The sequence below is a fragment of the Entamoeba invadens genome (assembly GCF_000330505.1).
Source record: "Entamoeba invadens IP1 unplaced genomic scaffold scaff_1105074726711, whole genome shotgun sequence".
Classification (NCBI taxonomy): Eukaryota; Evosea; order Mastigamoebida; family Endamoebidae; genus Entamoeba; species Entamoeba invadens.
The window spans coordinates 743,422-771,379 of record NW_004443648.1 but is presented as its reverse complement, the minus strand read 5'-3'; the positions used below and the strand labels follow the sequence as shown (position 1 = coordinate 771,379).

Genomic DNA, 27,958 nt, shown 5'->3' with positions numbered 1-27,958 from the left:
ATGTGGATATTGGAGTCTCACGCAGAGTAACAGCAGAAATACCGAAACTGTTAAGTATACCACAGTTATACTCGATTGAATGCGTCAAAACCAAAAGCTTGAAAATATCTGCAGTTCGAAAGCTTCCAATGTGTTTTGAGGGTTATTCGTGTCAGTCTGTTTGCAAGCCGTTAAAAAGAAAAGAACGGGATGTTGTATGTAAAGTTGTGAAGAAAAAGACGACCAAAAAAATCTCAAAAAGAACTAAAAATGGGGTTGAGAATTTAATCGATTGATTTTTATCTTTTTAATCAGTTGTATCGCCCAGTTCACACTACTGTTTCCTATCACAGGTCAGATGGTCACTGTTTGAATCAACATATGTCTGAACTATCATAAGTCCTTCCAATAGAAAATATTCGTTTGTTAAACTTTCTTTCGTTATTGAGATATTAACTTGTAGAACTTGCTCGCAAAAACTCTTAAATTAAACGTTGCCTGCTTTGAATCGTCTAGCTGCTATGGCTGATTTGTCCAGTATTCCTGGGATTCTTTAGCGTGAGGTCTGAGTCAATTAGTTGGTAAGTGCTGGCTGGCTGTTCACACTCTGAAAGCTGCTTTGTAGGTTTCCAAACAAATTGAAAGAGAAAATGAACTGTAAATAAGTGATTTTTTTATTTGATCTTTTTGAATTTTTTGAAATAAAAAAATAATAATTTTATTACATAAAAGTTACACAATTGTAACTTTTGTTGAATCCACAGGGTTTTCTCATTCTCACATACTATTCTCACATACTGTATTATTATTAGAATAAAACTATATTTTTTTTGAAAAACAGAACAATTCGATATTCATTTCATTAATAAATAATTAACAATTCAAAAAAGAGTCAAAAATCAGAAAGATATGAACTTGAAAGTTAAAAATGACAACGAGATTAGGTGAGGTAGAACGACAACTGATTCCCTATTTAAGCGAGAAAGATGCCCACAAATTTTTGATGATAAGAAAATTGGATCAGCAGCTGTTTCTTAATTATACAGCCAATCCATTTTCTATTGAGAACCCAATCTTGTTCCCCCAAATGAAACAACAGAATCTGTTTACTCGAGACGATATTGAATTACCAAAAATGGATTTTTATATTGTTCATTATCAAGTTGAATACTCAGAGTTCTTATCCAAAGCCAAGGAAAACCACATCTACAAAAACGTCGTATTCTCACAAAACGATCGAGAGATTTGGGAAGAGAATCATCTTGAATCTCTACGAGAAGATGATGAGGATAGCGAAGCCGATTCTTTGGAAGACCTTCAAAAGTCAAGATTGGTCAACATCGAATTACCTCTTAACATCAAGTTACTCAGAAATTCCGCGTTTGAGAACAGTCTTAATTTGAGAGTTGTCAAAATGGCCGACCAAATCACTCACATTGGGAATAACACGTTTAAAGGTTGCGCTCAACTGAGCAAGATCAACTTGTCATCGAAACTTGTTTCTATTGGCACCTCGGCGTTTTACAAGTGCGTCAACTTGAAGAAAATTGAGTTCCCAACATGTTTGGCATATCTTGGAGAATATGCTTTCGGCCAATGCAAAGCGTTGACTGAAGTTGGGTTTAAAGGGGAACATTTGCACTGCGTGTTGCCACTTTGGCTGAAGAACAAATTACCTTCAAATGTCAAAGTCGATTATGTTGGGTTTGACAAAGACGACAGAGCTTTGTATGAAAAAGCAAACGTTGACAAACTGATTGATGATAACATTGTTTCTGTTGTCATTCCAAACGGAGTCAATGTAATAGGATCAAGCACTTTTTGTGGATGCCAGTTGTTGAGCCATGTTGTTTTCCCGAACAGCTTAGTGTGCTTGAAAGATTTCTGTTTTAGGGAATGCCGAGCGTTACAAGAAGTCGTTCTTCCACCAACGTTGAAGGCGTTGGGATATCAGGCGTTCTTTAAATGTCCTCTTTTGAAAGAAGTTGTGATTCCCCAAACTGTGTTATGCCTTGGTGATTGTTGTTTTGGGTGGTGCAAAGGTTTAAAGAGGGTGAAACTTCCATTTGCGCTGAAGAGCAGTGGGATGAACATATTTTGGGAGAGTCCCGCAGTCTTAAATTACTATTAATTGATTGCCATTATTCATTTCAATATGTTAGTCTTCATCAGCTTGAAGAAAATGATGAAAGACGAACGAACATCAAAGAAAGATAAGAATTAATTAGCCCAAATTCTAAGGGTGGAATCCCAAGACCCAGTACACAAAGCAAACCCATCTGGAGAAACACCCAAGCAACTTACACGATTTTCATGGCCCGTCAGTCGAGTGATATAGTCACCCTTCAAGACATCCCACCACAAGCATCCCAAGTCATCATACCCACAGAACAAATATCTTCCTGTCGAACTAATAGCAACACTTGTCACGCCATGTTGCATACTTTCAGACGAGTAATTCATCAATTCTCTGTCCGCTCGAATATCAAAGAGTTTGCATGAGAAGTCATCACTTCCAGTAATGAAAGCATTTCCACTAGGGTGGTACGCAATAGCGTTGATATCAGCGTCGTGTCCGGTGAATGTCGCAACACAGTTTTCCATTCTGATATCCCACAACTTTGCCATCGAGTCACACGCCCCAGACACAAAAGTGTTGTGGTCGGGTGAGACGGAGACGCACATGACATCGGCTTGATGGTCTTTGAAATCCATCAATTTAGTTGTTTGTTCGACGTCCCACAAACAGCAAGTGGAGTCACCAGAAGACGTCAAAATTCTGTTCTCATCGACGTAACGCATACAAGAAATATATCCAACGTGTCCAGCCAATTCAGCAGTCGTGTTATTCAATGGTTCATTGCTCGACGATTTTGGAGCAATCGAATAGATCGAGACGATGTTATCAAGCCCACCACACGCTACAAATTTCATTGATGGCGCATAAGCACAAGTCATGACCCACGAGCTTCGTATACGAATGCAATGGATCTTTTGTGTCGACTGGCCATCCCATGTTAACATCAACCCATCTTGTGACGCACTGACTAAATGAGTCGAATCAGCTGCCCAATGCATCGCGTATATCTTCGAGATATGGCCTCGAAGCCCACGTTTAAATCTGACGTGGTCACTCTTACTAATCCCCGGTATTTCAGATGTAAATTTCTTCACTACTCGTTAATAAAACAGACTCCCTTGGGTTAACATGTTATCATTAATTATTAAAACTATTGATTGTGGTTTTGTCTCCTTTAATGTGGAAATCAATAAGTAAACTATTGATTTACCATGTAAACAATAACATTTATATGCTCTAAATAACATTTTTTTAAAATTTTACACGTCGATAGTTAAAATCACAAACTGGTTGTGTCCTCTTTTGCTTCGCGATTCGCTCGAGTCTCTTCTTTAATCTGGTCTATCTCTTTTCGCGTTTGGATGATTTTCGCTTGAAGCTCTTCTGCCATTTCTATGGTTTTAATGAGTTTCTATTTTTCTTTTTGTTTATTGGCCATTTAAGATTGACAAATTATTAATTTTGATTCATTGTACTATTATTTATAACTTCTGATGATATTTTGGAACAACCAATTTCAAGATCTTTTTTTTCATCATATTTTTATACTTTTTCTTGGTAGTCAGATTAAATCATAGTTTATCATTAACTATAAAATACTATAAATATCTAGTTTTTTATATCACTATTTTTAATGGAGTGTTTTTTTTATTAATATCGAACCATTAATATTACTAAAATAAATATATTTCATTTGTTATTATATTTATAGTATATTTATAATATTGAACTAAAAATACTTATTTAATAAGTTATAAAAAACTAATTGTATTTTGTAATACAAAATTCACTCATTTTTTTTATTGTTCTAATAATATATATTTAAATTAAAAAGAAAAAAATAACAATTAAATAGTTTTATAAACAATTTAAACAACTATATTATATAATAAATTGTTTAAAATTATTTATCATTCTTTATTAATAGATAATTAGAATGATAAAACTATATTATGACCAATCAAAAAAAAGTAATTATCAGTGCCACGTCACTTTGTTTGAGAAATTATAATATTTAAATTATATCATAGTAACCATATATTTTATATACTTCTGATGAACTTATAAACAAAATGGAAGAGCTTTTGACACGTCTTCAAAGCAAAACAGCAGATTCCACTAAACTAAAAAATGACGATTTTTCAAAGCAATTTGTCACTGATTTGGTTTCTCAGTACACCGAAGGAAATCAAAATGAATTTTTACAGATTTTGAATCAGTTTTTGAACTCATTAGATTCGTCTGAATTTACTGAGAAATTGGACTTATTTACTGAAGGAGCTGGGACAAAAGTTTTGGACATTTTGTTGTCCCTTTGCCAAGCCAAATTTGACTTAACACAAATATCACAATTAATCACGTGTTTAGCATATGTCACCAATAAAAATATCGCAGTGAAGAGATATTTATATGACAACGACATCATTTCAGGCATTCAAGCGCTGTTACTTAACAAACACATCTTAACTGTCTTTTCTCAACTCTTCGACAAATTTGATGTCGAAGGCAAAGCGACATCGACACAGACGAATGTCCAATTCGTCACGGCGTTGTTGTCTTCACTTTTAACACTGACGACCAATTGTCCTGAAATTCAAAAGGATTTATCGGAAAAGGGGATCGTCGAGTTGCTCTGTAAGTTATATGAAAATTCAGTCGACTCTCCTAAAGAACTTTTGATAGTTTTTGCAACACTTGCTGCTGTTATAGAGAGTTATATTGTCAAATCAATGGACCTATTGCCCAACAAAATAGTCACGATCTGCAAAACTTTAATCTTCTCCGCAAAGACTAAGGGAATTCGAGTCAGTGCTTTACGACTTTTAGTTTCCATCGCTGAATTGAAACTCGACAGATTCAGAGACTTCTTCAGACAATTGCTCAGCGATTTGATGAGAGACACCCCCCTCGATTATGTCATCCATCAGAGCAGTTTACTCTTATTTAAGACCATCGCTTCCGATAAGAAGATAGAGGCCTTTGTTATAATCCCATATATCACCCAATTGATAGAAATTATGGAAAAAGAAGAGAATAACGTTTCTCTCATGGCAATCGAATGTTTGAACCAAATTGCTCTTCGTGATGAATCGTTAAGTATCATTTCATCAAAAGTGTCGGAAGTCGTTACAAAGGCAAAAGAGTCGGAAGGAAACATGTACTCGACTCTAATGATCTTACTTGCAAATATGGGAAGAACCGACGAGACTATTGCTGCTTATCGAAAGTTGGGGGTGGCGGATATCATCGTGAATTATATGAATGGGCACCAAACGGAAGAACAAAGTCTGTTAATGTCTCTTTCAGTGTTATCGGCAATTTCGGTGCTTAAAGACAACAGAGACTATTTGGTCAATGATGTGAAGATATTCGAAGTCTTAGAAAAGTGGTATCACTACACTAAGAATCAAGTCATCATCTTTAACAACCAACAAATAATTTCAAGACTCATTCTTAATAGTCCGGAACGAGCAGAAGTCTTTATGAAAGTCGATAACGCGTTAAACAATGTTGTCGAGACTGCGACATACACGGTCAGATTGGTCAAGGAAAAGAGGACGCCAGAAACAGCAACACGTGAGATCAGAGATGTCCGCGTGTCTTACGAAGCAACAAGAATCGTTTGCAATTTGATTCAATTCAAACCCGAAAATGCAGTAGAGATATTGAAGGATGAATATATCTTATTTTCAATTGCTGAATTGGTTAACTCGCGTTATGACATATTGAGAACAGAAGGTGGCAAAGCTTTGGAGACAATTAAACAGCTCAAACTTTGTTCGGAACAACAGGTAGATGACGCTTTAAGTCGGAAATTTTAAATTCTTCTTTATACTCCAATTATTCAGTCATTCTAAATAATTCAATGTATCACAACATCTTTATATAAAGAAATAATAAGAATACAAAAAAAACATATTTTAATAGTAAAACGCAATATCGTCGAGAAGAATTTCCTTTGTGAAGTACACTCTAAACTTTGTAACATAAACATTTGGAGTAGGAAAGTCAAATGAATACGTCTGTAACAAAAACAGTTTGGCGATATCCGTACTACTGTCATGGGTGTCAATTCGTTTGTAAGTGAACGAAGGCAGCCGAAATATTTCCCCGTTACTTTTGTACACAACCACAAATTGGTCATACTTAATCTCTTTGTTGTCCACGTCTTTGAAGAATGAAAATTTTATTCCACTTGCATTTATATTCTCTTTCCTCTTGAATTCGCAATAGCACAACTGACCTGCATCACACGCGAATATCAAGTGGAGTGATTGGTAAATATTTTGGAACAACTTTCCTGAGAAGGTTGCGTTTGTATCCATAATCACAGCATTTTCGCTTCCATTAGCAAATACAATCACTTCCTTACTCGACTCAAACGTGCTATAATACTCACTTTTAGTTGGGATGATTCCCTTTCCATTTTTGAAGTCCTTTAACAAGTCCAAATTGGTGCAATCACCAACTAAGCTGCACAAAAAGTGACTTGTCAAGTAGTTGTTTGAAACACATCGCAACTCGGTATCAGTCAACATGTTTGGTTCGTTCTTGTACAATTTATCTACCCAGATGTCGGACGTGTTTCGTTTGTCTTTCATGTTAAACGACGTTCCAATACCCTTTTCTATGATCAAACATCCACTGTATTGGTACTCCCGTGAGTCGTTCCTTTCTGTCTTATTAAATAAGTAGTAACTCGACAAAAGTGGCGGATCATACGCAGACAGCTCTGGTAACGTCTCTAAAAAGAACGAATCGAGGTTTTGAATTGGGTTGTTGATCGGAATTTCTTTGCAATTCATTGCAGAAAAACTCACCACCTTAATTGGTTGCATATTATCTATCCCAACCACTTGTTCGTTGTTCTTGAGTGTGTTGCTTACTCGCATAGCCACGCCGCCACCCTCTCGATCACCAATAATCCCTATTCCACTAAAGTTCAATTTCATATTGAAATGTTGGTTGAGTCTGTCGTACAAATAATTCATTGCGTTAAGAGTTAACCGTACTCGAGCTTCAATGTACACCTCACTCACCTCACTTGTGTTGTCCTTTGGAACAATCCACTCACCGTTCACATCTTTATCCAAAAACCCGTGGTCAAGGGAAATGGACACAATCCCGTTTTCTGCAAGTGACTCCTGCAAGTAGACGTACCCCATATCAGTGTCAATTAAATTGGTCATGGAATTCGATAAAATAAATACAACTTCGTTCATTGGTTTGATAACGCTTGGGTAATAAACAATTCCATTCATCGGGATTCTTTCACTTGTCATACGGTAATAGTCTTTTGTAGAAGAACTCACTTCTAACAAATCAGACATGTTGATAGTTGGCGTTATAATCGAGGGCTTTGCGTATTCTTGTCGGAAATACGTCGCCTCTCCAATGCCAAACGTCAGTTGTGAAATGTGTTTTTCAAAGTCGCAGTAACTCGTCGAGTTGTGTGCAAACGTCGCATTGACGGTGTCGAATGTTGTCACCAAGTGCTCCTCTGGTTTTGTGTACATCACAAAAACAAGTACAGAACATACATTCAAAACAAATACAAACAAAATAAACACCAGAACAATGGTGGTAGCTATTTTCCGTGATTTCATTGCGGTTATTTTCTCTTTAATGTACACCCAAAGCGAACGATTTTGTCGTGTTAGATTGTATAAAAGTATGGTCGCCTTAATCGCCAACACTATGACAATAGAAATCAATACTGCAAACGTGAAAAGTATCAATAAAAGTGAATAGAAATGCACTGACGTCATTGGAACAATAAATCCGAAAATAACGGTCACTACAAGAAGCAAGAAAAATGACAGAAAAGTTTCCTGTTTGAACGAGTTATGAACAATCGCAAACGACAGCTCAAAAAGAACGAAAAATACGACCAACAAGATTTTCCAGAAAAAGAAAATCGCCAACGAGATATTGATGAAGCACACAATCGTATATTCCACAACTTGGGAATACAAATTTCTGAAAGACACGGCAGATTGTGAGAAGAAGAACAACTCAACAAACGCCACAACGCACGCAACAATCGAGAGGAATATTGAGAATATTTTGATGTGATACTCGTTCTGTTGACAGAATGTGAAATACAACCGTTCAAACCTTGCAAGCGGCGACAAATTCTCTCTATCATCTTCTGGGATGACGTATACCATATTCTCAGCGATGATCTTTTCAACGTTTGGTAATTTGAAAACAAAGGTCTTTTCGTCGTAATTGTTGATCAGTGTGGAAAACACCTTTTTGACAATTCGGTTCTTTTTCAAAAATTGTTGGACTTTGTCAATTCTGAGAACAAACTTGACAAGACTGTACGCCAAGAACACAATACCTTCAACAATACCAACTGACAGGATTAAGATAAATCCGTGGAGATTGTTATCGACGAAAATGAGACAAAACGAATTTGCGATCAAGCATATAGCAGCCAAGATAGTGACGGAGAGTTGCTTGGACCACCCGCGATGTGTTGTAGGGTTGGGTTTGAAGTCGTCTGATCTTAAATAGTAAATGTCTCCCATTTCGTCGTTCAAATGCTCGTCCTCCCCTGACTTGTCGCTCATTATAGATTGTTAGTTTTACCATTTTTTGTACTCATAAAAATGGTAATCTATTTTTGCTTTGACCTTTTCGATTTCCAATTATTTCCACTGATTTTCGGTGCTCAAGTGCCAGCTTATTCCACAATTCAATTCATTTCATCAAATGTTAACAAATCAACGGTTGTGATTACAATCTTCTCATTTACTCAAAACCACCGTTTCGGAACGAAACCATATAAAAGGCATTAAATTAGAGTTCTATTTCATCATCGTACTTAAGTACAGAATCATCATCATGCAGGGACTCAGTCTTGCTCTCAACGAGCTCCTCCTGCAGGCTGGCAGGAGAGATTTTGTCTTTCGATTCGCTGTCAACACTTTTTTCTCCGTCTTTCATTTCGTCTCGAGGAAGCTCTTTAAAGTCTTCATACGGCAAAGGAGCCAACCCAACCCAACTCCTCATTGTGTTGATCTTCGTCTTCACGTACTTATTCGCTTTATTAGCGGAGCACTTGTCAATGTAATCATACTTTAATTGCAAAAAGCACAACACAATATGTTGGAGCAAACTCATGACATAACTCATCAACGTGGTGAAGTGCTGTTTTGTTCCAAATATCATGTAAAATGTGATGACCGCCGTTCCTACAGTGGTTACCCAATTTGTAGTGAATGACATTGATCCACACTCTTTCGTCCTGAACGTCAACCAAATTTGTGGAAAGTACTCGACCAAAGTCGTGAGGGTTGATCCAATACCAAATGAAAGCCCAACGTAATATGTGATCTTGTCGCATTCACCCCAAATCAGTAAACAGCCTGCTATGATTCCAATTGAAAAAATCAAAAAGAAGCACGCCGAGACGAAATAGATCAGCGACCGTTTGAAGTTCTTCGACTTCTTGTCTTTGTAAAAAACAAGGAACAAAAAGAAAATTGGGTAGCACAACAACAACAGTTCCACAATTTGAAAGAACGATAGAAGTTGCGGCAAACACAATTTAAACCCAATCACAAAACAGCTGTGGACTGTTGGAAAATTTGTGATCGTTGCGTTGATCACTGCGAATATTTGATTGAAGGACAAAATAAGAAGAAATGATGGTGACAACCCGTTGCCGTCCCTCAGCCGCAAAATTTTGTAGATTTGCGGGAAGAGACAGACAAATGAAAAAAAGATGATCAACACACCAAGCAGAATTCCAAACCACGACATTTCAGTAACAAAACTGAAGTCCGACGAGTCTTCAAGTGGAGCGTTTTTGCAGGCATCGAGGCCGTCTAGTGAGAATGCGAGGTTCTGAACAATCATAAGAATCAGCACAAGAAGTTGGACCAACTGCATAGTTGCTTCGCTTTGATATATTTGTTCTTCATTGTCAGAAACAGTCTATTGAACAAAATTTTTCAAGGTGTTATTTTCTTGGGATTGAGAATGGTTAGTTTTACCATTATTATAGTTTACCATTATATATCGTTTTAATTGTAAATAAACCTTAATATTTAGAATATTTATCATTCAACATATTCAAATAAAACGGGAGAATATGATAACATGAAAGTTACTTTTAAATCAATCAGACTCATGTTTGTTTGTTGAAAAGAGATTATTATTACTTTATTATATTTTATCAATAAAATATAATTTGTTATATATACATGGACACAATTGGCTCAAAATGCAATAGTTGTATTTTGTTGTCTGTTTTCCACAGTAATTTTTTTTTGATATGAAAAATGTTTTTTATTCCTGATTATTTGGCTTGTAATAAACTCTTAATACCTATAAAACACAGACATTAATCCCTCCTTATTTGAGTTTTAGTTACATTTTACTACCCGACAGCACTTTTAAATTTTTGGCATATTTTTTTAATTGGATGTTGTTTAAAAGTGATTTCTGGGAATGAAATGTCACAACTCCTATTTCTCATTTCTCTATTTCTAGAAATTACATTTTATTAAGAAAAAAAATAATTTAATTATACTATCTTTAAAGTTTAATACCAATTAATCAAAAATTCATCATTATTATTTAAAAGTCGAATTTAAAATGGCATAACTCTTTTTCGATGTTATTTAAAATTCACAAAGTGACATTTATATATTGGATTATAGTGGTATTAATCATACTACTGAATTGTTTTAAACTCAGCCCACTTGTGTTTAACACAAAAATTGGAGTTATTCTTCTTATATTGCAAATCTCATTTCATTTTTTTATCAAAAGTTTAATATTTGGTTATAATAGCTTCAAGATAACAAACAGTTTCATCATGTTTGTTCAATATTACAATTCATCTATGTGTTTCAAGTACTGATGACAATATTTTAAACAATTTTCATATTATAAAAATTGAAATCACATAATTTAATACATCATAAAGAAAGACAAATTATTTTTTAAAAATTGTTTTTAAAAATTGTTCAATGTTTCTGTTATAACAAAAAAACACTGTTTATAGTATTTTATTATTATATTATTATTGATAGCTTATATAGTTTAAGTTTAATTTGTACATTAATTTATTAGTTATATTAAAATAAGAAAGAATAAGACAACGTGGCCGAGTGGTCCAAGGCGTATGACTCGAAATCATTTCTCATTTGAGGCGTAGGTTCAAATCCTGCCGTTGTCGTTTTTCTTTTTTAATTATTTAAAAAAATACAACACTAAAAAATAAAAATGCATTTGCCGGGACTCGAACCCGGATCTCCACCTTGGAAGGGTGGAATTCTGCCCTTAGACCACAAATGCTTCTTAATAAAAATGTTTTTATTTTTACATACGTTGTAATACAATTTATTATTTGTGATGAAAGTGATTAACTAAGATTTGTTTTGTTTTCGAGTTGTTAATCATTATTATTAATTATGAAACCTAAAATATTATAATCAAAACAACAAAAAAAAAATAGCTTTTTATTATATCAAAACAAACAATTTATTAAATAATTGTTTAAAATTAGTATAATATATAAGTTATTTAAATATAATTATAAATTAATATAAAAAAGGAATAATATGAACATTTTTTTACATTTTAATTTGTTTTATAAATATCCCTGTTTTTACAGGGATATTAATCCATTTTTTAATGGTTTTCCTTTTTTTGGCTTGTGTATTGTTTATGCACAAAATAAAAACTCTAAAAAACGGAATTTTATTTAATAAACTCTAGATTTCCCGATTTTTAGACCACTTGAATTTTGTTTAATGTTTTTTAAAGTGTTAATATGTAATAATAATACTAATCTTTAGAATCATAAATATATTATAGTTTAAATCAATTATAATTAAATTAATAATTATTAAATTAGTAACAAAACAATCAAGATGTTCTTTGAGATTTCTAATTATATTAATTTTAATTCATCCCGATATTTAGCGTGATATAAAATCAATAAACCAACAAAAACAAAAGAAATGTGAAAAAAAAGTTGATTTAAGTTTTTACTAAAGTATAGTAAAAAAATCGTATTTAAGAATTGGCTCAAATTACCTCAACGATGTAGTGAATCCCGAACTAATAGAAGTAAAATTCCTATAAAGGCATAAAAGTCAAATCCTTTTAATTAATTTTGTCTTCAAAAAAAGGAACTAAAAAGTTTCATATTTTACACACGATGCGATTTGTCGGGATTTTGGTGTTAGTTCTAGCACTCTGTGTTTTTGGCCAGTCGAGCGGATTTTGGATGTCGACTCTCTACCGTGTCGAGGAGCGAGCTGGTGAGATTGAGATGCGTTTACAAGAAGTAGAAGATCAAGAGCGTCACATTGGGAACATGATTGATGAAAATGTTCTCGATCTGAAGAATTCGATAACTAAAAAGCAGAAGTACATAATAGGGCGTAAGATCTCACACTTGCGTTCACAGTTAGTTGTTCTTCACACACGAAAATTAGCTATGATGCGAACCCTTCGGAAGATCATTAAATCTCTTCCTCATAAGTATCAAAAACAAATGATCCGAAGAGTTCGTTTGGAGAAGCGTTTCTCTTCCATTCGCGACATCACAAAGGAAGCGAAACACATTTTGAAGCCTGACTTTAAAGTCCATCACAAGGCTTCTATTAAAAGGACTTTGAAGAACATGGGCCATGGCTTAGCAGATAAAGTCAAGAAGATCGGGAAAAAGTAATTTGAGTTGTCTTTTCATTTCATTTTGGGAACAACCACCTTCTTTTCTTGTTGTCTTCTTTAAAACACTAAGTCGCAGTGCAATAAAAAAATTCAATTAGAAGTAATTCTCGGGCTGCAAGAAATAGCAGAACACAACTGCACCTATAGCAGGAGCAGCTGACATCATCAATGACGTGATCGAAAGGTCCGATTTTTGTTTGTGTGGGACAGAAAAGACAAACAGCAGTAAAGCGCCGAGAACTAATAAACGAGACTAGACGGTGAGGTATTCTTGAAAGGGTTTGTTCGGCAGAGAAAACAACAAACTTTGTAGAAAAAGGACACAAGACTCATGATGACGGAGAACATACTTAATACACTAAAATTGGCTTCATCTTCTATGTCATACGGCCACATGACTCTTGGCGCTTGTTGTTGTTCGGCTGACATTCTCTAGGAATTATTAGTTATTATATTTTTAGTATTATTTACTATTAACATGTCAATTGATAAATAGTTAATTAAATTAATATAGAGTTATATTACATTACTTGAACTTTATACTATTTATATAGTTAATTTAATTGTAATAGTTAATTCAATTTAATTAACTTAAATTAAAAACAGTAATTATTATTGTTGTGCGAACATACAGACAGACTTTTTTATTGAAGCATGTTGAGCTTGCTTCGAAGGAACTGATTTACTCTTTTGAGCTTCTCGACTTCAGTACGAAGACTTGTGTTAAGCTCGACAGACAGTCGCTCCTCGTCTTCGACCCAAGTCATAAACTCGGAGACAGCAAAATTGACGTTTTGAGTCAAACAAGGATCACACCGCCCTTTGACAGCTGTAAAGATGTCGCTGAAGTCTCCGTCGAAATTGTTGTTAATTTTCTTCATCTCCATCTTGACAGTATCAACGATCTTGAGGAGAGACGCTTCTTGTAATTTAGACGAGACAAGACCTGCGTCAAACCCTATTGGTGAAGACAAGATGATCATCATTAAGCCATCTATCGCCATTTTCAGATTTTTGTTTGGTTCGATTCCTTCTCTTTGGATGAAGACTTTGTTCACTTCCATTTGGAGGATTTTAAGAATCTCCGAGTGTGCTGTAAATGGCGTTAACAAGAATCTTAAGAAGAAAAGTGTCGAGACGGCATTTCTAGCTTCTATTGCCGAACGTTTCTCAGTCACTCGATGATAAATAGAACGCAAAACACAGCGAAGGTGAAAGGGAATTCGTGTCAAATTATCAAAGACAAGTTGACTAAACCCTTCAACTAATTGTGTCTTCGTTAACTCAATCTCTGCTTTACTCCCATTCTGAAGTCGATCAGTCACTATTTCGACTTCATAGAAATTGAGAAGACTGACCGAAGTCGCATTTAATAAATCAACACAGTATTTCTTCAAATAAGCACTGTAAACACGTGTAAAAGGAGAGTTTCCTCGAAACAAGAAGTTGTGTTTGCATGTCGAGTCGATCTCCCGTTTGGCCATCTCGATGATCAACTGATTGATCTTCCCGCGCGACGCATAGTAATCAACAAGGGCATTGACTTGAGACTCGACCACGTCATGTTTGAGCAACTGATTTGTCAATGATTATTTTAGTAAACTATTCATATGATATTAAGAAACTATTTGAATAACACAAAAGAGTTAAAACACAAAAATGGATTTTGACACTTCACTTTTTGTATTTTGTTGTTGAATAGTAAATGTCTTGTAAAACATTATAACTATTTAATAATAATATAATAATATAATAATATAATAACAAACAGCATCAGAATACGCATAAAGCAAAGTGTTGGAGTAAAAGAACGCCTTTCTGAATAATTCCTCTGTCGATCCTTTTGAGTTTGTTATTACTCTTGACGATGTTGATCGAGAGAAAGGGGGAGAGAAGTAGATTGGAGTATGCACAGGTGGTGAAGAAGTAAATTTTGATGAAGGAAGAGAGTATTTAGAGAATGACGAGTGTTGTGAAGTAGAGTCTGGAGTTGGTATATTAGAGAATGACGACTCTGTAATAATAAGTGAATTTGTAAAAGTAGAACGTGGTAATATTTTGACTGCCATTGTGTATGAGTGAATAGAGTTTTCGTCATTAAATAGCGAAATCCATAATAATGAGAAGACTTTTTCCACTTAAGTTTAATAAGGTTATTTTTAAAGAACTATTTTCATGGTAGGGGTCATTATAATAAAGTGTGTGTTTTTTTGTTATGGTTTTCAATAGCAAAATGGAAGAATATAAAATGATTTACGAAAAAGTAAATTAAAACAATAAATAAATAATTCATATTTAAGGTTAAATTGATTGAAGTAAAAATAAGTTCACAGTTTTTGTGTTGATTTAATCGGGATTTTAAAACAAACACACAAAGTTGTTTTAATTCTTGTTAACTAGTAATTATACTAAATATTATAATAATGAATTGGTACCACTTTATTTTTAAAAATTATTAATGTACGATTGTTTAGTTCCTGGCCGATCTGTAGTTTTGAATCAAGTTCTGTTCTGTAGTTGAAATTTTTTATTTATTTTGATTTCAAAAACCCATATTTCTATTTGAATGCAAATTAGTTTTGAGTCATTATCAACGCAGCTTATCGGGTTATTAAAATCAATTATTGTGGGTTCTTTGTAGGAAGTGTCTTTATGGGAAAATTGGTAATGTAGTTTTGAAATTATATGTTATAATAACCAATTCTTTGCATCACTTTGTTAATGTTTTTTCTAGAAATTCCCGTTTTTTAAATAAAATTTTCTTGTCACCTCAATCATTTTTTTTTTAAATCAAACCCCTATAAGATCAGTTTTAATAATGAGACGGGTATAAATAAACCTCTTTCAATTGGTTGTTTGGAAAAATTGTATTATGATTATATAACAAAATAACTATTCTTTTGATCAATAAATAAAAATTTCGTTAATTTTATTTCAATAACAAATAAAGTTGAAAAGAAACGAGAAAATTGGGTTATTGGAATAAAAAACAGAAAAAGGTTAAAAAAATAACGATCTTAATTATTATTTTGAGCAAAACATAATAAAAAAATGAGAAGTGAAATATTTTGGAATTACCAGAAATTATCACCCATTTTTTTGATTTTAACTATTAAAATAATAAAAGATTTAAATTGAATAACATTTTTGAATTGTTATTGAACAAAAATAAACAACTTGTAATTATTATTTACAGTATGTGAGAAAAGTATGTGAGAATGAGAAAACCCTGTGGATTCAACAAAAATTACATATTTGTTTTTCTTTTTTTAAATAAAAATGTTTTTCTTTAAAAAAAACAATCTAAATAATATAATTATGAGCTCCAGGAATGTTGCTTTTAGTGGCTTAGACCATACAACACTTGAAAAGAATTTAAAGTATTGTCCTGGTCCAGTGAAAGAAATAGCCCAAAGAACATTCAGCAAACATTGCAACTTTTGTGAATTGCCCCTGAATGTTCAGGTGTATTTGATGAATATTGAAAGAGAAATTTTCAATGGAATTAATACGGAAAAGGTGACCGAGAGTAAACTATGTAGAGTCTTTGCTTTAACTTCAAGTCAGTTTAATATCAACAAACGAAGAGGTATGGAGACGGCATTGTTTGGAAAAAAAGATAACGGAAGACCGTCACTTTTAACTGAAACACAATGGGAAATTGTCAAGAATTTGATTCTTGATAATGAAAAGTTTCCAGGAAAATGCAAAGCTATCAGCATAACTTATTTGAGGTTGTTTATAATAAAAACCTTCAACGTTGATGTGTCAAACCATGTTATTTATGATAAAATACATAAAAATTGGAACTTTTCGATTGTTACTGTGTTTGCTGAAGACCAATCTCGATTGACCTACGACGAAGATGCCGTGTTGAAGTATTACATTGCACTGCCACTTTTTTTAAATGGCATCCCATCACCATTTATTATGAATTTGGATGAGTCAGGGTATCAGCCATGGCCAGACAGGCAAATGGTGAAGGGAGTATTCACTGCTGGTTTTTCCACAGACAGTAAAATGAAATATGGAGTCGAACGTGACATTGCTCGATCCACTGTCGTTTGCACTATTACCCCCTCACAACCTCTTCCTTGTATGATTGTAACAAAATACAAAAGAGTTGCAGTTGAATTCTTGAAATTGGGTTGGATGGAAACGGGAAACATCGTCAGTTATAGTAAAAACGGTTTTATCAACAGTGACCTATTTATACATACATCAACGACGTTGTAGTACCTTATATTGTCGACATGAGAATTAAGACTGGTTATATTGATAAGGCAGTGCTGATATTTGATCAGTGCACGTGCCACTCAATCGAAGATGTGAGGTTGTTGCTCAAGTCGAATGTCCAAGTCAACGAGAAAATCATCAACGTGAACTGTGAAATCGTATGTTTGGTGCCTCACACCTCACATTTAACACAACCATTAGATGTTGGGGTGTTTGCAGCCCAAAAAAGAAGACTGAATTCGTTGTATGCTAAGTTCAGAGATGTCATAAAAATTAAAGATAGAGTTGGCGAGGAAGAAACAACAACGACAGAAAGTGAAGACGTTGAAGAAAAAGAAGAGTCAGATGATGTGATTGGAAACCAAGATCCCATTGAAGAACCAATAATACCTCAACAGTTTAAGGAAATGTTTCAGGAAGTGCTGGCAAATCCACAAGAAGCGATATCACCATTTAAAAAGAAGGCTGGTACGACTGTCAACGAAAGGATGGTGGATGACAACCAATCAGAAGATCGCAACGAAATACCAAATGAAACTAAAATTGTTGAATTCGGTGATGGAGAGGACTTAGAAAAAAAGTTTGCCAAATACCTCAACTCAATTCTGAAGTCTTATTTCCAAACAACCACTCCGGATGTGTGCACGCAGGCTTTTAGGCAAGTTGGTATTGATTTCAGAATTGTTGATAGTGGTATGAGGGTTGCGTATGTGGATATTGGAGTCTCACGCAGAGTAACAGCAGAAATACCGAAACTGTTAAGTATACCACAGTTATACTCGATTGAATGCGTCAAAACCAAAAGCTTGAAAATATCTGCAGTTCGAAAGCTTCCAATGTGTTTTGAGGGTTATTCGTGTCAGTCTGTTTGCAAGCCGTTAAAAAGAAAAGAACGGGATGTTGTATGTAAAGTTGTGAAGAAAAAGACGACCAAAAAAATCTCAAAAAGAACTAAAAATGGGGTTGAGAATTTAATCGATTGATTTTTATCTTTTTAATCAGTTGTATCGCCCAGTTCACACTACTGTTTCCTATCACAGGTCAGATGGTCACTGTTTGAATCAACATATGTCTGAACTATCATAAGTCCTTCCAATAGAAAATATTCGTTTGTTAAACTTTCTTTCGTTATTGAGATATTAACTTGTAGAACTTGCTCGCAAAAACTCTTAAATTAAACGTTGCCTGCTTTGAATCGTCTAGCTGCTATGGCTGATTTGTCCAGTATTCCTGGGATTCTTTAGCGTGAGGTCTGAGTCAATTAGTTGGTAAGTGCTGGCTGGCTGTTCACACTCTGAAAGCTGCTTTGTAGGTTTCCAAACAAATTGAAAGAGAAAATGAACTGTAAATAAGTGATTTTTTTATTTGATCTTTTTGAATTTTTTGAAATAAAAAAATAATAATTTTATTACATAAAAGTTACACAATTGTAACTTTTGTTGAATCCACAGGGTTTTCTCATTCTCACATACTATTCTCACATACTGTAGTAATTTTAAAGTAATAAAGTCTGTCTAAAAACGTTGTCCGCTTGTAAAACGTTGTCCATTTGACAAAATTTTACACAAAATATGTTGAAAAAATTAGGAATTAGGTAAAAACGATCAAATCCCGGTAAAAATTATGAAACGATGTTTTGGGATTGTTTTGATTTGTTTCCCGAAATATTCCAGTTTTGATGGTCCAAAAATGCCTGGACAACGTTGGAGAGCGGACAACGTTTTCAGACTGACTATATATTATTTTATATTAATATTTTTAGTAATTTATATTTTTTTTATAAATGAAATACTTTTTTTTGAAGTTATGTTACTATAAAAAATTGTATTGTTTTTTATATATTTTTAGTAAAATTAATAATAATATATATTATAAAATTTTATTTAAAAAAATCAATATAAAAATAAATTTTTTATCTTCTTTTTATTTTTATTAATTAAAAAGCAAATAATAATAATTATAAAATGTATTATCTAAAAATAGTATTTTAACAATTAAAAAGTTTAATTCAACAAAATAAAAAAAAACAAAAACATCGTTGTCTTTATTATTTTTTTCAACGCCACACATTACAATAAAATTATTTGTGTTTTAAATCAAAGACATTTCACAGACAATAATTTCAAAACTCACTTTAAACATTTAAAAACATAAAACTATTCTTTATTCTTTTTAATACAAATAAAGTAAATATTCGACACAACCAGTCTAAAAATGTTGTCATAAGCTTTTTGGTCAATGATAATAAAAAATAATGGGATTCAGTTCTAAAATAAAACTGTGTTTTAAATATTTAACCTAGTTACTAAACTAATTTTTTTTTATTATATTTTTAATTATTGTTGTAGTTATTTTATTAATTATCTTGTATTTGATATTAACACTTAAAATAACGCCATTGTTTTTTGTTTTTGCCTCTTTTTACAGGGATATTAATCCATTTTTTAATGGTTTTCCTTTTTTGGCTTGTGTATTGTTTATGCACAAAATAAAAACTCTAAAAAACGGAATTTTATTTAATGAATTCGAGATTTCCCGATTTTTAGACCACTTGAATTTTGTTCAATGTTTTTTAAGTGTTAATTGGTTGAAATTATCAATGATGTATTGGTAATATCACTAGTTTAAATAATTGGTGTGTTTAATTATATTTGATGATTAAAAAACAATTGTTTTCAAACAAAACTTATTAATTTTTTTTATTATTTATTTATTGAAACTCTTGAAAAGTTGTTAACTTTTCTTATTGATATTTTTATAATTAATAAATAACTATATACAAATAGTAAATTAAATTATATGAAACCATAAAAAAATACTTGAAATTAGGGGAGAAACCCGATAGTATAGAGGTATTAACGAAAGAATAACAGAACAAATAGTTAAAAGAAGTTTCATATTTTCAGATCCAGTATTATGAGCTATGGCGTTTCATTTGGAGGTGAGTTGGGAGAACTTACGACGAAGGACCGGAATGCCATACCACGTGTTTGTCATTTTGTGTTAACACGATTAAGTTTGTTTATTACACCTTGAACTTTAGAAGAAAATAACGAATAACCATTAGCACCCAAAATCCCAATTAAAAACCCCAAGAATTTTTTTCTATCGTTCTGTGGGAATAGAACAAAAGACACATTCAAAGCACTTTGTAACTTTATTGTCGTTCCTGATAGCACTTATTTGTCTTTGAATGCGACTATATTCTTCTCGTATTTACATTACTTTAGAGTTTGTGTTCATTGCCGTCTCCTCATAACTAACATTTAGGACGCTAACAATAAAATCATTGTTCGAATGCACAAAGCTAAAAAGCCGAGTGTTGTCTATGCAACTTGTTCCATTTCAATGAACGAAATTCTCTACTCTGGATTTACAGGAGATCTCGAGATGAAAGGAGCTATTGAGAAAAAGAACTTGGGGAAGGAGTTGTATACCATCACTTGCTCTGTTGAGAGTGTGCCTTTGGAGTACAACCACCCCCATGATGTCGAAAAATTTGTGAAAACGTGTGGTGTTCGCAATGTTGGGACTTCTGCTGATGCGCAAGAGAGTTTGGACTTATTCTTCGATGCCGCTGAAAATCTCCAAGAGGAAGACAGTGACACGGAAGAGGAGAACCCACCAACTCCCATTATAACAGAACACTCGAGTAAAAATTTGAGTCAATTGATTCAAATCAAATTGGCGTCTGAAGCACAAAAGGACTCGAAGGAGAATAAAGAAGACAACAAAAGACAGAGTAAGACTCTCTCGCAGAGATTAACACCAAAATTCACTTCGGCGAAAAAGATCATTGAGAACGAAGACGGTTCAACTGACTCAGAAGACTGTCTTAAACCTTATGAGCAAAATGAAAGTGAATTGGAAGAAGTCGATAAAGAAGACAATTGTGTTGTTATCGTTCTTGATCCAAAGAAGAGGAGAAGTCTTCGATTCTACGAGGCGTTGGGTAAAAATGTGAATGGAATAGTCGATGGGAAATACCACTTTGTGTTTATTAGTGGGGATGGTGAGATGAAATCGTTTGCGAGTATTCTGTGTACTAAAAACGTGAAGGAACGAGGTACAAAAATTGTGGTTTGTGGGTCGGATTCATTCCTTTCACTCTTCATACGTCAGATGACCGAAGCTGCAACAAAGAAGGCGAAATTTGGTAACGAAGTCTTTGAAGTCTATTTTGTGCCTGTTGGTAAGACATGCGAACTAATCAATGTGATGGACTCGTCATACAAAAAGTTGTTCGGTGGCGACGAGTGGAGCACTTTGTTCAGTCCGATTAACTCGTTACAGATGGAGATGTGCGAGAGGGTCTTTGAAAAGGTCGACATCTACGTCCAAAACGCGAATTCGAGTAAACAAATGCAACTCGGTGAATTACAAGCGTCTTCAAATAGTGAGACCCTCATCTTCCCTTTCTTAAAAGACGTTGGGATGTACTCCAGTAAATTTGAGTCGAAAGCGCCAAATGTCACCATTGATTTGTGTAAGGTGAAAAAGGATAAGCAACACGTGACCAAGATAAAAAAGGCTCTCCAGTCGATTGATGTGATCAAAATCGACTGTGTTCAGAACGTAAAGGTTGTTGAACGATACGGGGAAGGGAAAGACACCATGCTTTTTGTTCTCAGAAAGAACACACGAAAGGATTTGAGCTGCGAGCAAATAGTGAAGTCGGTGAGCAAAGAAAAGGATGACGAAGAGAAGAAGAAAGATAAGAAGAAGACTGAAAAGAAGGAAGAAACTTCTCCCATAAAGAAAGAAGAAAAGGACGAAGGTGGAAACATAACTGGGACGAATAAGGTGATGGTGACAGCAGAAGAAGCTGCGTTGTGTGTTTACATCGATGGGAGGAAAATTAATACGGATGTCAAGTACTTGTGTGTAAAGAACTCTTGGAGTGGGAATAGTGTGTTTGCGTTCAAATCGTTTTTGTGAGGTAATTATCAATTTCTATATTTTGGTTTAGTCCAAATTAATAGCAATTGGAATCGGAAAAGTACATTTACTTGTGATGAACATTAGTTGCCGCTCCAATACCTGCCCGAGTTTGCTTCAATTCCACATTTTGTTGTTCTGTGTTATATTCTTGTGTTTGGTCGAAGCCCATTTGTTTGAGTAACTGAAATCCTACATTATTTTCAATGTTTGGTATTTCCGTTGGATACTGTTGGTGGGTTGTATGTTGTGGGGCTTCTCCCACTTTGAGTGTTCTTCCTGTCATTTCATAGTCGATGCTTGTTAATATGTTAGTGTTGACATAATGGAGCACACTCTTTTCGCAATGGAGTCGTAACATCTCTTCAGTATCAAACTGTCTTCGACACACAACACAGACGTACCAAGGAGGTTGAATAATCTTTTCACCAAAGTCCTCGACCATACTTCGTATCTTTTTCACATCCAGATTTTCCCATTGAATGCTCTTTTTAGAGTCTTTTAAAATCGTCTTCTTCTTGTTGTTGTAATCGAGTTTCCGACACGACGTGTCAAACTCATTTCGAACGGCCTTCCAGTCGTTGTCGTCCATTGTTTGCGTTCGTTTGTTCCACCTCGCGATGTCTTTCCGAGTTTTCCCACAGTGCGCAATTTCATTCTGTGGTTCGATCTTCTCCTCACTCTCCTTTTTTTTCGGCTCTACTTTGTAAAAGTCGAAATTCATATAATTCGGTTGGGATTCTTCGACTTTCTCAATTTTTTCATGCGATTTAACGACACTTTCAACAACTGGTTCGACGTTCTCTTTTGGTAAAACACAAGGCTTTGCCGCTTTGGGTTTTTCATTGCCTTCCCAATCAAAACATTCGTCCTCTTCTACGTCGTTATTCATCAATTCGTCGAGATATGACAATCTTCTACTCATTATCTTCTCAAAAATTGCGGATTCAGAGTTCTCATCTGCCAAATCACAATCTGATTTTTTTGAATCATTTTGCAAACTCATTTGAAGAAGATTATACCTTTGCTTGACACGAAATTTGCCTAAGATAATTATTATTTCTTTCCAATTTTTTCCTTTTTTTCAACTTCTTCAAGCAAAAAAAATCTTATTAAAATGAAACTAAAAATGCTTAGAAACAATTGATGAGTAAAGAACAACCATCTAACTTTGTCATTCGACAAGAGAACGAAAGGAAAAGCGTCTCTAAGACTCCACTAAAGAATATGATCATGTTGGATGAGAGCGAGGACATCGACGTCGATGTTGACCAAGACATCATCGAAGAGGAAACTCCGAAGAATGTGACCCCACCCATGACACCTCCCATTGAAAGAGAAGTTCTCTTCTCAACTACAAAAGCCCCCGTGGAGAATGAAAAGAGTCGGAGAATTAAGGAATTGTGTTCAAACGTCAATACTCAAAGTAAAAACGTTGTGATGGAAGAGTTAAGAGAGAAACACGGCGATTTTGAGAACTCGACAACAGACACGACGGTGGACCCCGCACTCTTTTTACGATTTGAGAAATCGACGGACATCGACAAGTCTCTAGAGAGGTCCGAGGGTTCACAAAGTGTTAAATTGTCAAAGGAGAAGAGTTCTACGCCATTTGAGAAAACAAAAGTCGACGATGTATCGAAGGGGGTGTTACTTGCGGACGGAAAAGAGCTTGACGCATATTTGAAAGATTCAAAAAGAAATTCTGAGTTACCAAGCGACGCTGCCACTGAGGCGGGATATACGATATTCTCGGAGTCGAAAGAAACGGACAATTCGGAGAACGAGAAAATGAAATTACTCAAACAACAGTCGATGGAAATTGACTCACATGTTTTGGAAGTGGAAGAAGACAAACAAGCAAATCAAATTGTTGGAAATGCGATGGAGGAGGTGAAAGATAAAAAAGAAGTGCAAACGAGAACACCTATGGAGGAAGAAGGCAATGACACGCAAACTATTAAGGTCGTAAAAATTGATCCGAAACAAATGGAAGAAATCATGGCGGCGAATCGCGACGACAAAGAAGAGTCACGGAGAGCAAGTGCACTTCAAGATTTCGTTAAATCGGATTCAGAGGAATTGATGGAAGAGAATGAGAGAAATGTTGAGGCACTCGTTTTTAATAAACACAATTTACAAACTCCAGGGAGTAGAAGAGAACAAATGCAAGCACAAATACTCAAGAGGTATCTCCCAGTTTCGTTAGATTCTGATAAGTTAAAAGGTGTTGTTTTGCCGATTCTTACGTCCGTGTCGAGAAAGGGACGGTTGAGGTATATTAAAAAGGTTGAGGCGATTGCTAATGGTCTTAAAAAGAAAAAAAGGCTCTTACGGAATCAACACGATGTGGACGAATTACTGAGAGTTCAATCAACAGAGACAACACCAGAGTTTAAACGCAAGTTGAGAACAAAGGAAGAACGAGAGAAGAAGCCCCGAGCACCACCCAAGCGTAAAAGAGTTTACTTCTTCGTCGAGGACTTGGATGATTGAACTTTAATAATTAAAAATGTTATTTAAAATGTTATTTTAATGTCCATTTTTAAATATATTTTAACATCTTTTTATAATTTCAAACAAGGAGTAAAGAATTGTTTTTAGTTTGTTCACTTTTTTTTTCATTTTATTTAATTGAAATTAAATGGCCGTATTTTTGTTTAAAAAATAGGAAAAAACCGAAATAATGGGATGGGTTTTTAGAATGGTTTCCCGAAATTATCCACTTGGTTATATCCAAAAATACTAGATAATGTTGTTAGACTGATGATATTTAAAAATAAAATAACAAATGGTTTATTTAAAACCAGTTTGAACAATAGATTTGTCAAGTTAAAGTATGGATTAATTATAATAAAAATATCGATTAACACTAATAACAAAATACCTATAATTTATAATAAAATATACAATAATTGTTAGTACGTATATTCAGTCATTTCCAAAAAACTTGCTTGAGTGAGAAATAGATAATAAGCGAAAAGAAACACAAAGGCAAAGTCTCTGATATGTGTAACAAAAGTGCACACGACAGACAAATAATAAAAGTCGTCGGGAAGTATCAAAAAACATCAGCATATTTCCCGCATAATTAGTAGAGTCTGTTGATCAGACTTTAACTTGGTTAATAAAACGGCACAGACATCAAAAGGCAAAAAATCAAGGAAGTGAATCAGAGAAATGAAAAATAGGAAAGTCAAAAAACAATTCAAATTGTATTAATTTCTTACTAAAAATTGTCATTATTACAAAACTTAAAATTATATCATATAATATGGTTTATATATTATACGATTATAGTATAATAACAATCTGTGATATTAATTTTATATAAAGCATATTTTTAGTGTTTCTCATCCAGTAAAGTAAAATTATAAACTAAAGCAAGTAGGAGAAATGTAATTCAAAGCTTTTGACATAATAAGATAATATTATGAAAGAGTCAACAGTCAATTTCTGAGTCTGTCTTTCTTTAATGAATGTCTGTTCAAACCAAAGAATAATATAAAAAGAAGACTTCTCATCTTTTCAAACAACAATATGACATTATCTGTTGATGAACTTACTCAGAAAGTTAGTGATAAGGCATCAAAAGTGTTTGATTCATTCTTTAAGATGTTAGATAAGATGAAATATATCATCATCATATTTTGGATTCTAGTGACTCTTGGCTTGTTATATTGTGTTTTTGGGTTCTTAAAGCACACTTCTATGACTGTAACAGCCCCTAAAGGTACATTAGGATATGAGGCCAATGCACTCTTTAAGACATATTTTCCCGATCAAGCCACACTTTCAGATGGAGGAATAGTAATTCAACAATATGAGAAGAAAGATGACATCAACAACTCATCTTATTTACTTGACTTCTCTTTGTACTTGAATGATTCTTTAATAAACGACAAAAAGGGTTATTTAGTGAAGAAGATTCAAGGAAGGTACATCTCACCTCCCGAAGATACCATCTTCCAAACTTTAATAAATAAATACAGTGGGATCAATATGGTATCTGGAGATACAACACTGATTGAATTACAATTAGATTCTTCTGAGCCTTCTGCGTTAACGGGTATAATAAAGAGAACTCGTTTATATATAGATGATTACATTAAAGACAATGGTGATAATGGGTATCATTTCTATGTGACTGGATATGATGCCCTTTCTTTAGATCTTCAAAATGATGTGATCAAGTCTTTAGAGAAGATGGAATTTATAGTGATGCCATTAGCTCTTTTGATACTCTTATATGTAGTCCAGTCTCCTGTATTATTAACTATACCATTAATTAATATGGTAGTTATCATAGTAGTAAGCTTTGGTATCATGTATCCCATATCACTGAATGTTGTAGTGTTTGGGATAACCCCAGCAATGATGTTATCTGTTATAATGGCTTGTGGTATTGATTATTCCCTTTTTCTACTTACTCGATTTACAGAAGAGATTAATAAGAAGCAGAGTTATTATACATCAGTGTCTAATATGTTAAGGTCTTCTGGAAGAATTGTAGCAACAAGTGGGTGTGTCATGCTCTGTTGCTTCTCTGTGATAGCATTCTTTCCATTTGATTTGATCAGATATATGGGCATCGGGTGTGCGTTGGCAGTCACTTCGACATTACTTGTCGACTTGACATTATCCCCCGCGTTGCTCTTAGCATTTCCAAGATTTTTTAAACTCCAAAGTTGTGTACCGTGTTCAAAGAAATGTGTGAAATACACTCAAAAGCGTGCTCGATTCCAAGGCTTTGGAGATAAGATGTGGCACCTCTTTGCGACGTTTCAGAGTAAAAAGCCAGTCTCTCTAGCATTACTCATTGGTGGATTTCTGATCCTTTTACCATTCTGTTGCTTCATTTACAAATTCAAGTGGACTTTAGACACCAATCAAGTCGTTCCAATAGACACAGAGTTTGATATTGGCTTCAAAACGATTCAAAAAGCCTTTCCTCCAGGAGTGTTATATCCAATGAATTTACTCATTCAAAACAACTCACAAAAATTGAATTACAACTCAGAAGAGTTCTATCGATTTTCTACTGAGTTAGTTAATACTTTAGTAGTCGATATGAATTATGCATTTGATAACAATTCATATATCGCTTTCAACTCTGCGGGGGCTAAAGTGGCATCTCCCGAGTTATTAAGTCAAATGGAACATATGGCTGGATATGTAGAATTTACTCAAGACTATATTTCAAGTGACAATAACTTGATTGTATCTCGATTGATTAGTACAGTAGATCCGACTAATAACTCCACTCAACTTGTCGCGGATATTCGAGCGCATTTGACTCAACTTGAAAGCAAATATGGGTACACTTTATTACTGCAAAGTTTAACAATAGATGGCGTTGATTGTGTGAACATGTCGATGCGATATTTTGGAGTCGTTGTAATCGCATTGTTCATAGTAATTTTGCTGTTAGTCCTTCTCTTCTTCAAATCACTAATGGTTCCTGTTCGAGTCGTTCTAACGACTTCCTTAACTGTACTCTTTGTATTTGGAAGTGCGTCTTTTGTGTTTTGCACTGATTACTTTGACTTCATTCCTGATGTCAAAGCGATAGATGGACTCTATTGGGGAGTTCCTTTAGTCTGTTTACCTATTATATGTGGTCTGTCATTAGATTATGATATCTTTCTGTTCAGTCGAATCAAAGAATATCGAGAGAGGAAATTCTCGACAACGGTAGCAACTGTATTTGGTGTAGAAAGGACTGGCTATTTGATAACATTTTGTGGTATTATTATGGCAATAGCATTCTCCGGTCTTTTCATGAGTGACATTTTGTGTTTAAAATTATTTGGCTTTATATTAACTCTATCAGTGCTCGTGGACACTTTCATAGTGAGAACCTTAATAGTCCCATCTTTCGTACATTTGTTCGGAGAGGCAAATTGGTGGCCAATTAAATATGAAATCGAAGTGACTCGATATGAAGATGCTTGTGATCATAACATGTACGATCACTTGGATGAAGAATCTTCTTCTTCATCTTCGTCAACTCGTGAAGAGTTT

General features: G+C 34.2%; 13 protein-coding genes across 13 annotated transcripts; 7 read left to right on the top strand and 6 right to left on the bottom strand.

Moving 5' to 3' along the window:
- Positions 1 to 907: 907 nt before the first annotated feature.
- On the top strand, positions 908 to 2,110 carry EIN_057690 (hypothetical protein; the record flags this gene model as incomplete). Its single annotated transcript, XM_004260087.1, has 1 exon — positions 908 to 2,110. One exon carries the CDS (start codon positions 908 to 910, stop codon positions 2,108 to 2,110), a length of 1,203 nt encoding a protein of 400 aa, XP_004260135.1.
- Positions 2,111 to 2,199: 89 nt separating this feature from the next.
- EIN_057680 (guanine nucleotide-binding protein subunit beta, putative) lies at positions 2,200 to 3,449 on the bottom strand (the record flags this gene model as incomplete). Its single annotated transcript, XM_004260086.1, has 2 exons — positions 2,200 to 3,152; positions 3,347 to 3,449. The coding sequence occupies 2 exons, from the start codon at positions 3,447 to 3,449 to the stop codon at positions 2,200 to 2,202; spliced, it is 1,056 nt and encodes a 351-aa protein (XP_004260134.1).
- A 682-nt stretch (positions 3,450 to 4,131) lies between these two features.
- On the top strand, positions 4,132 to 5,880 carry EIN_057670 (hypothetical protein; the record flags this gene model as incomplete). Its single annotated transcript, XM_004260085.1, has 1 exon — positions 4,132 to 5,880. The coding sequence occupies one exon, from the start codon at positions 4,132 to 4,134 to the stop codon at positions 5,878 to 5,880; it is 1,749 nt and encodes a 582-aa protein (XP_004260133.1).
- A 99-nt stretch (positions 5,881 to 5,979) lies between these two features.
- EIN_057660 (hypothetical protein) lies at positions 5,980 to 8,637 on the bottom strand (the record flags this gene model as incomplete). The annotated part of the gene is made up of 1 exon (XM_004260084.1): positions 5,980 to 8,637. One exon carries the CDS (start codon positions 8,635 to 8,637, stop codon positions 5,980 to 5,982), a length of 2,658 nt encoding a protein of 885 aa, XP_004260132.1.
- Positions 8,638 to 8,866: 229 nt separating this feature from the next.
- Positions 8,867 to 9,961, bottom strand: EIN_057650 (hypothetical protein; the record flags this gene model as incomplete). The annotated part of the gene is made up of 1 exon (XM_004260083.1): positions 8,867 to 9,961. One exon carries the CDS (start codon positions 9,959 to 9,961, stop codon positions 8,867 to 8,869), a length of 1,095 nt encoding a protein of 364 aa, XP_004260131.1.
- Positions 9,962 to 12,242: 2,281 nt separating this feature from the next.
- On the top strand, positions 12,243 to 12,758 carry EIN_057640 (hypothetical protein; the record flags this gene model as incomplete). The annotated part of the gene is made up of 1 exon (XM_004260082.1): positions 12,243 to 12,758. The coding sequence occupies one exon, from the start codon at positions 12,243 to 12,245 to the stop codon at positions 12,756 to 12,758; it is 516 nt and encodes a 171-aa protein (XP_004260130.1).
- A 96-nt stretch (positions 12,759 to 12,854) lies between these two features.
- EIN_057630 (hypothetical protein) lies at positions 12,855 to 13,189 on the bottom strand (the record flags this gene model as incomplete). The annotated part of the gene is made up of 2 exons (XM_004260081.1): positions 12,855 to 13,013; positions 13,067 to 13,189. The coding sequence occupies 2 exons, from the start codon at positions 13,187 to 13,189 to the stop codon at positions 12,855 to 12,857; spliced, it is 282 nt and encodes a 93-aa protein (XP_004260129.1).
- A 215-nt stretch (positions 13,190 to 13,404) lies between these two features.
- On the bottom strand, positions 13,405 to 14,829 carry EIN_057620 (hypothetical protein; the record flags this gene model as incomplete). The annotated part of the gene is made up of 2 exons (XM_004260080.1): positions 13,405 to 14,334; positions 14,530 to 14,829. The coding sequence occupies 2 exons, from the start codon at positions 14,827 to 14,829 to the stop codon at positions 13,405 to 13,407; spliced, it is 1,230 nt and encodes a 409-aa protein (XP_004260128.1).
- A 5,083-nt stretch (positions 14,830 to 19,912) lies between these two features.
- On the top strand, positions 19,913 to 20,266 carry EIN_057610 (hypothetical protein; the record flags this gene model as incomplete). Its single annotated transcript, XM_004260079.1, has 2 exons — positions 19,913 to 20,012; positions 20,064 to 20,266. 2 exons carry the CDS (start codon positions 19,913 to 19,915, stop codon positions 20,264 to 20,266), a joined length of 303 nt encoding a protein of 100 aa, XP_004260127.1.
- Positions 20,267 to 20,344: 78 nt separating this feature from the next.
- Positions 20,345 to 21,934, top strand: EIN_057600 (hypothetical protein; the record flags this gene model as incomplete). Its single annotated transcript, XM_004260078.1, has 1 exon — positions 20,345 to 21,934. The coding sequence occupies one exon, from the start codon at positions 20,345 to 20,347 to the stop codon at positions 21,932 to 21,934; it is 1,590 nt and encodes a 529-aa protein (XP_004260126.1).
- Positions 21,935 to 22,001: 67 nt separating this feature from the next.
- EIN_057590 (hypothetical protein) lies at positions 22,002 to 22,859 on the bottom strand (the record flags this gene model as incomplete). Its single annotated transcript, XM_004260077.1, has 1 exon — positions 22,002 to 22,859. The coding sequence occupies one exon, from the start codon at positions 22,857 to 22,859 to the stop codon at positions 22,002 to 22,004; it is 858 nt and encodes a 285-aa protein (XP_004260125.1).
- A 221-nt stretch (positions 22,860 to 23,080) lies between these two features.
- Positions 23,081 to 24,430, top strand: EIN_057580 (hypothetical protein; the record flags this gene model as incomplete). Its single annotated transcript, XM_004260076.1, has 1 exon — positions 23,081 to 24,430. The coding sequence occupies one exon, from the start codon at positions 23,081 to 23,083 to the stop codon at positions 24,428 to 24,430; it is 1,350 nt and encodes a 449-aa protein (XP_004260124.1).
- A 1,044-nt stretch (positions 24,431 to 25,474) lies between these two features.
- On the top strand, positions 25,475 to 27,958 carry EIN_057570 (hypothetical protein; the record flags this gene model as incomplete). Its single annotated transcript, XM_004260075.1, has 1 exon — positions 25,475 to 27,958. A coding segment is annotated over one exon (2,484 nt), but the record flags the coding sequence as incomplete, so codon positions are not given.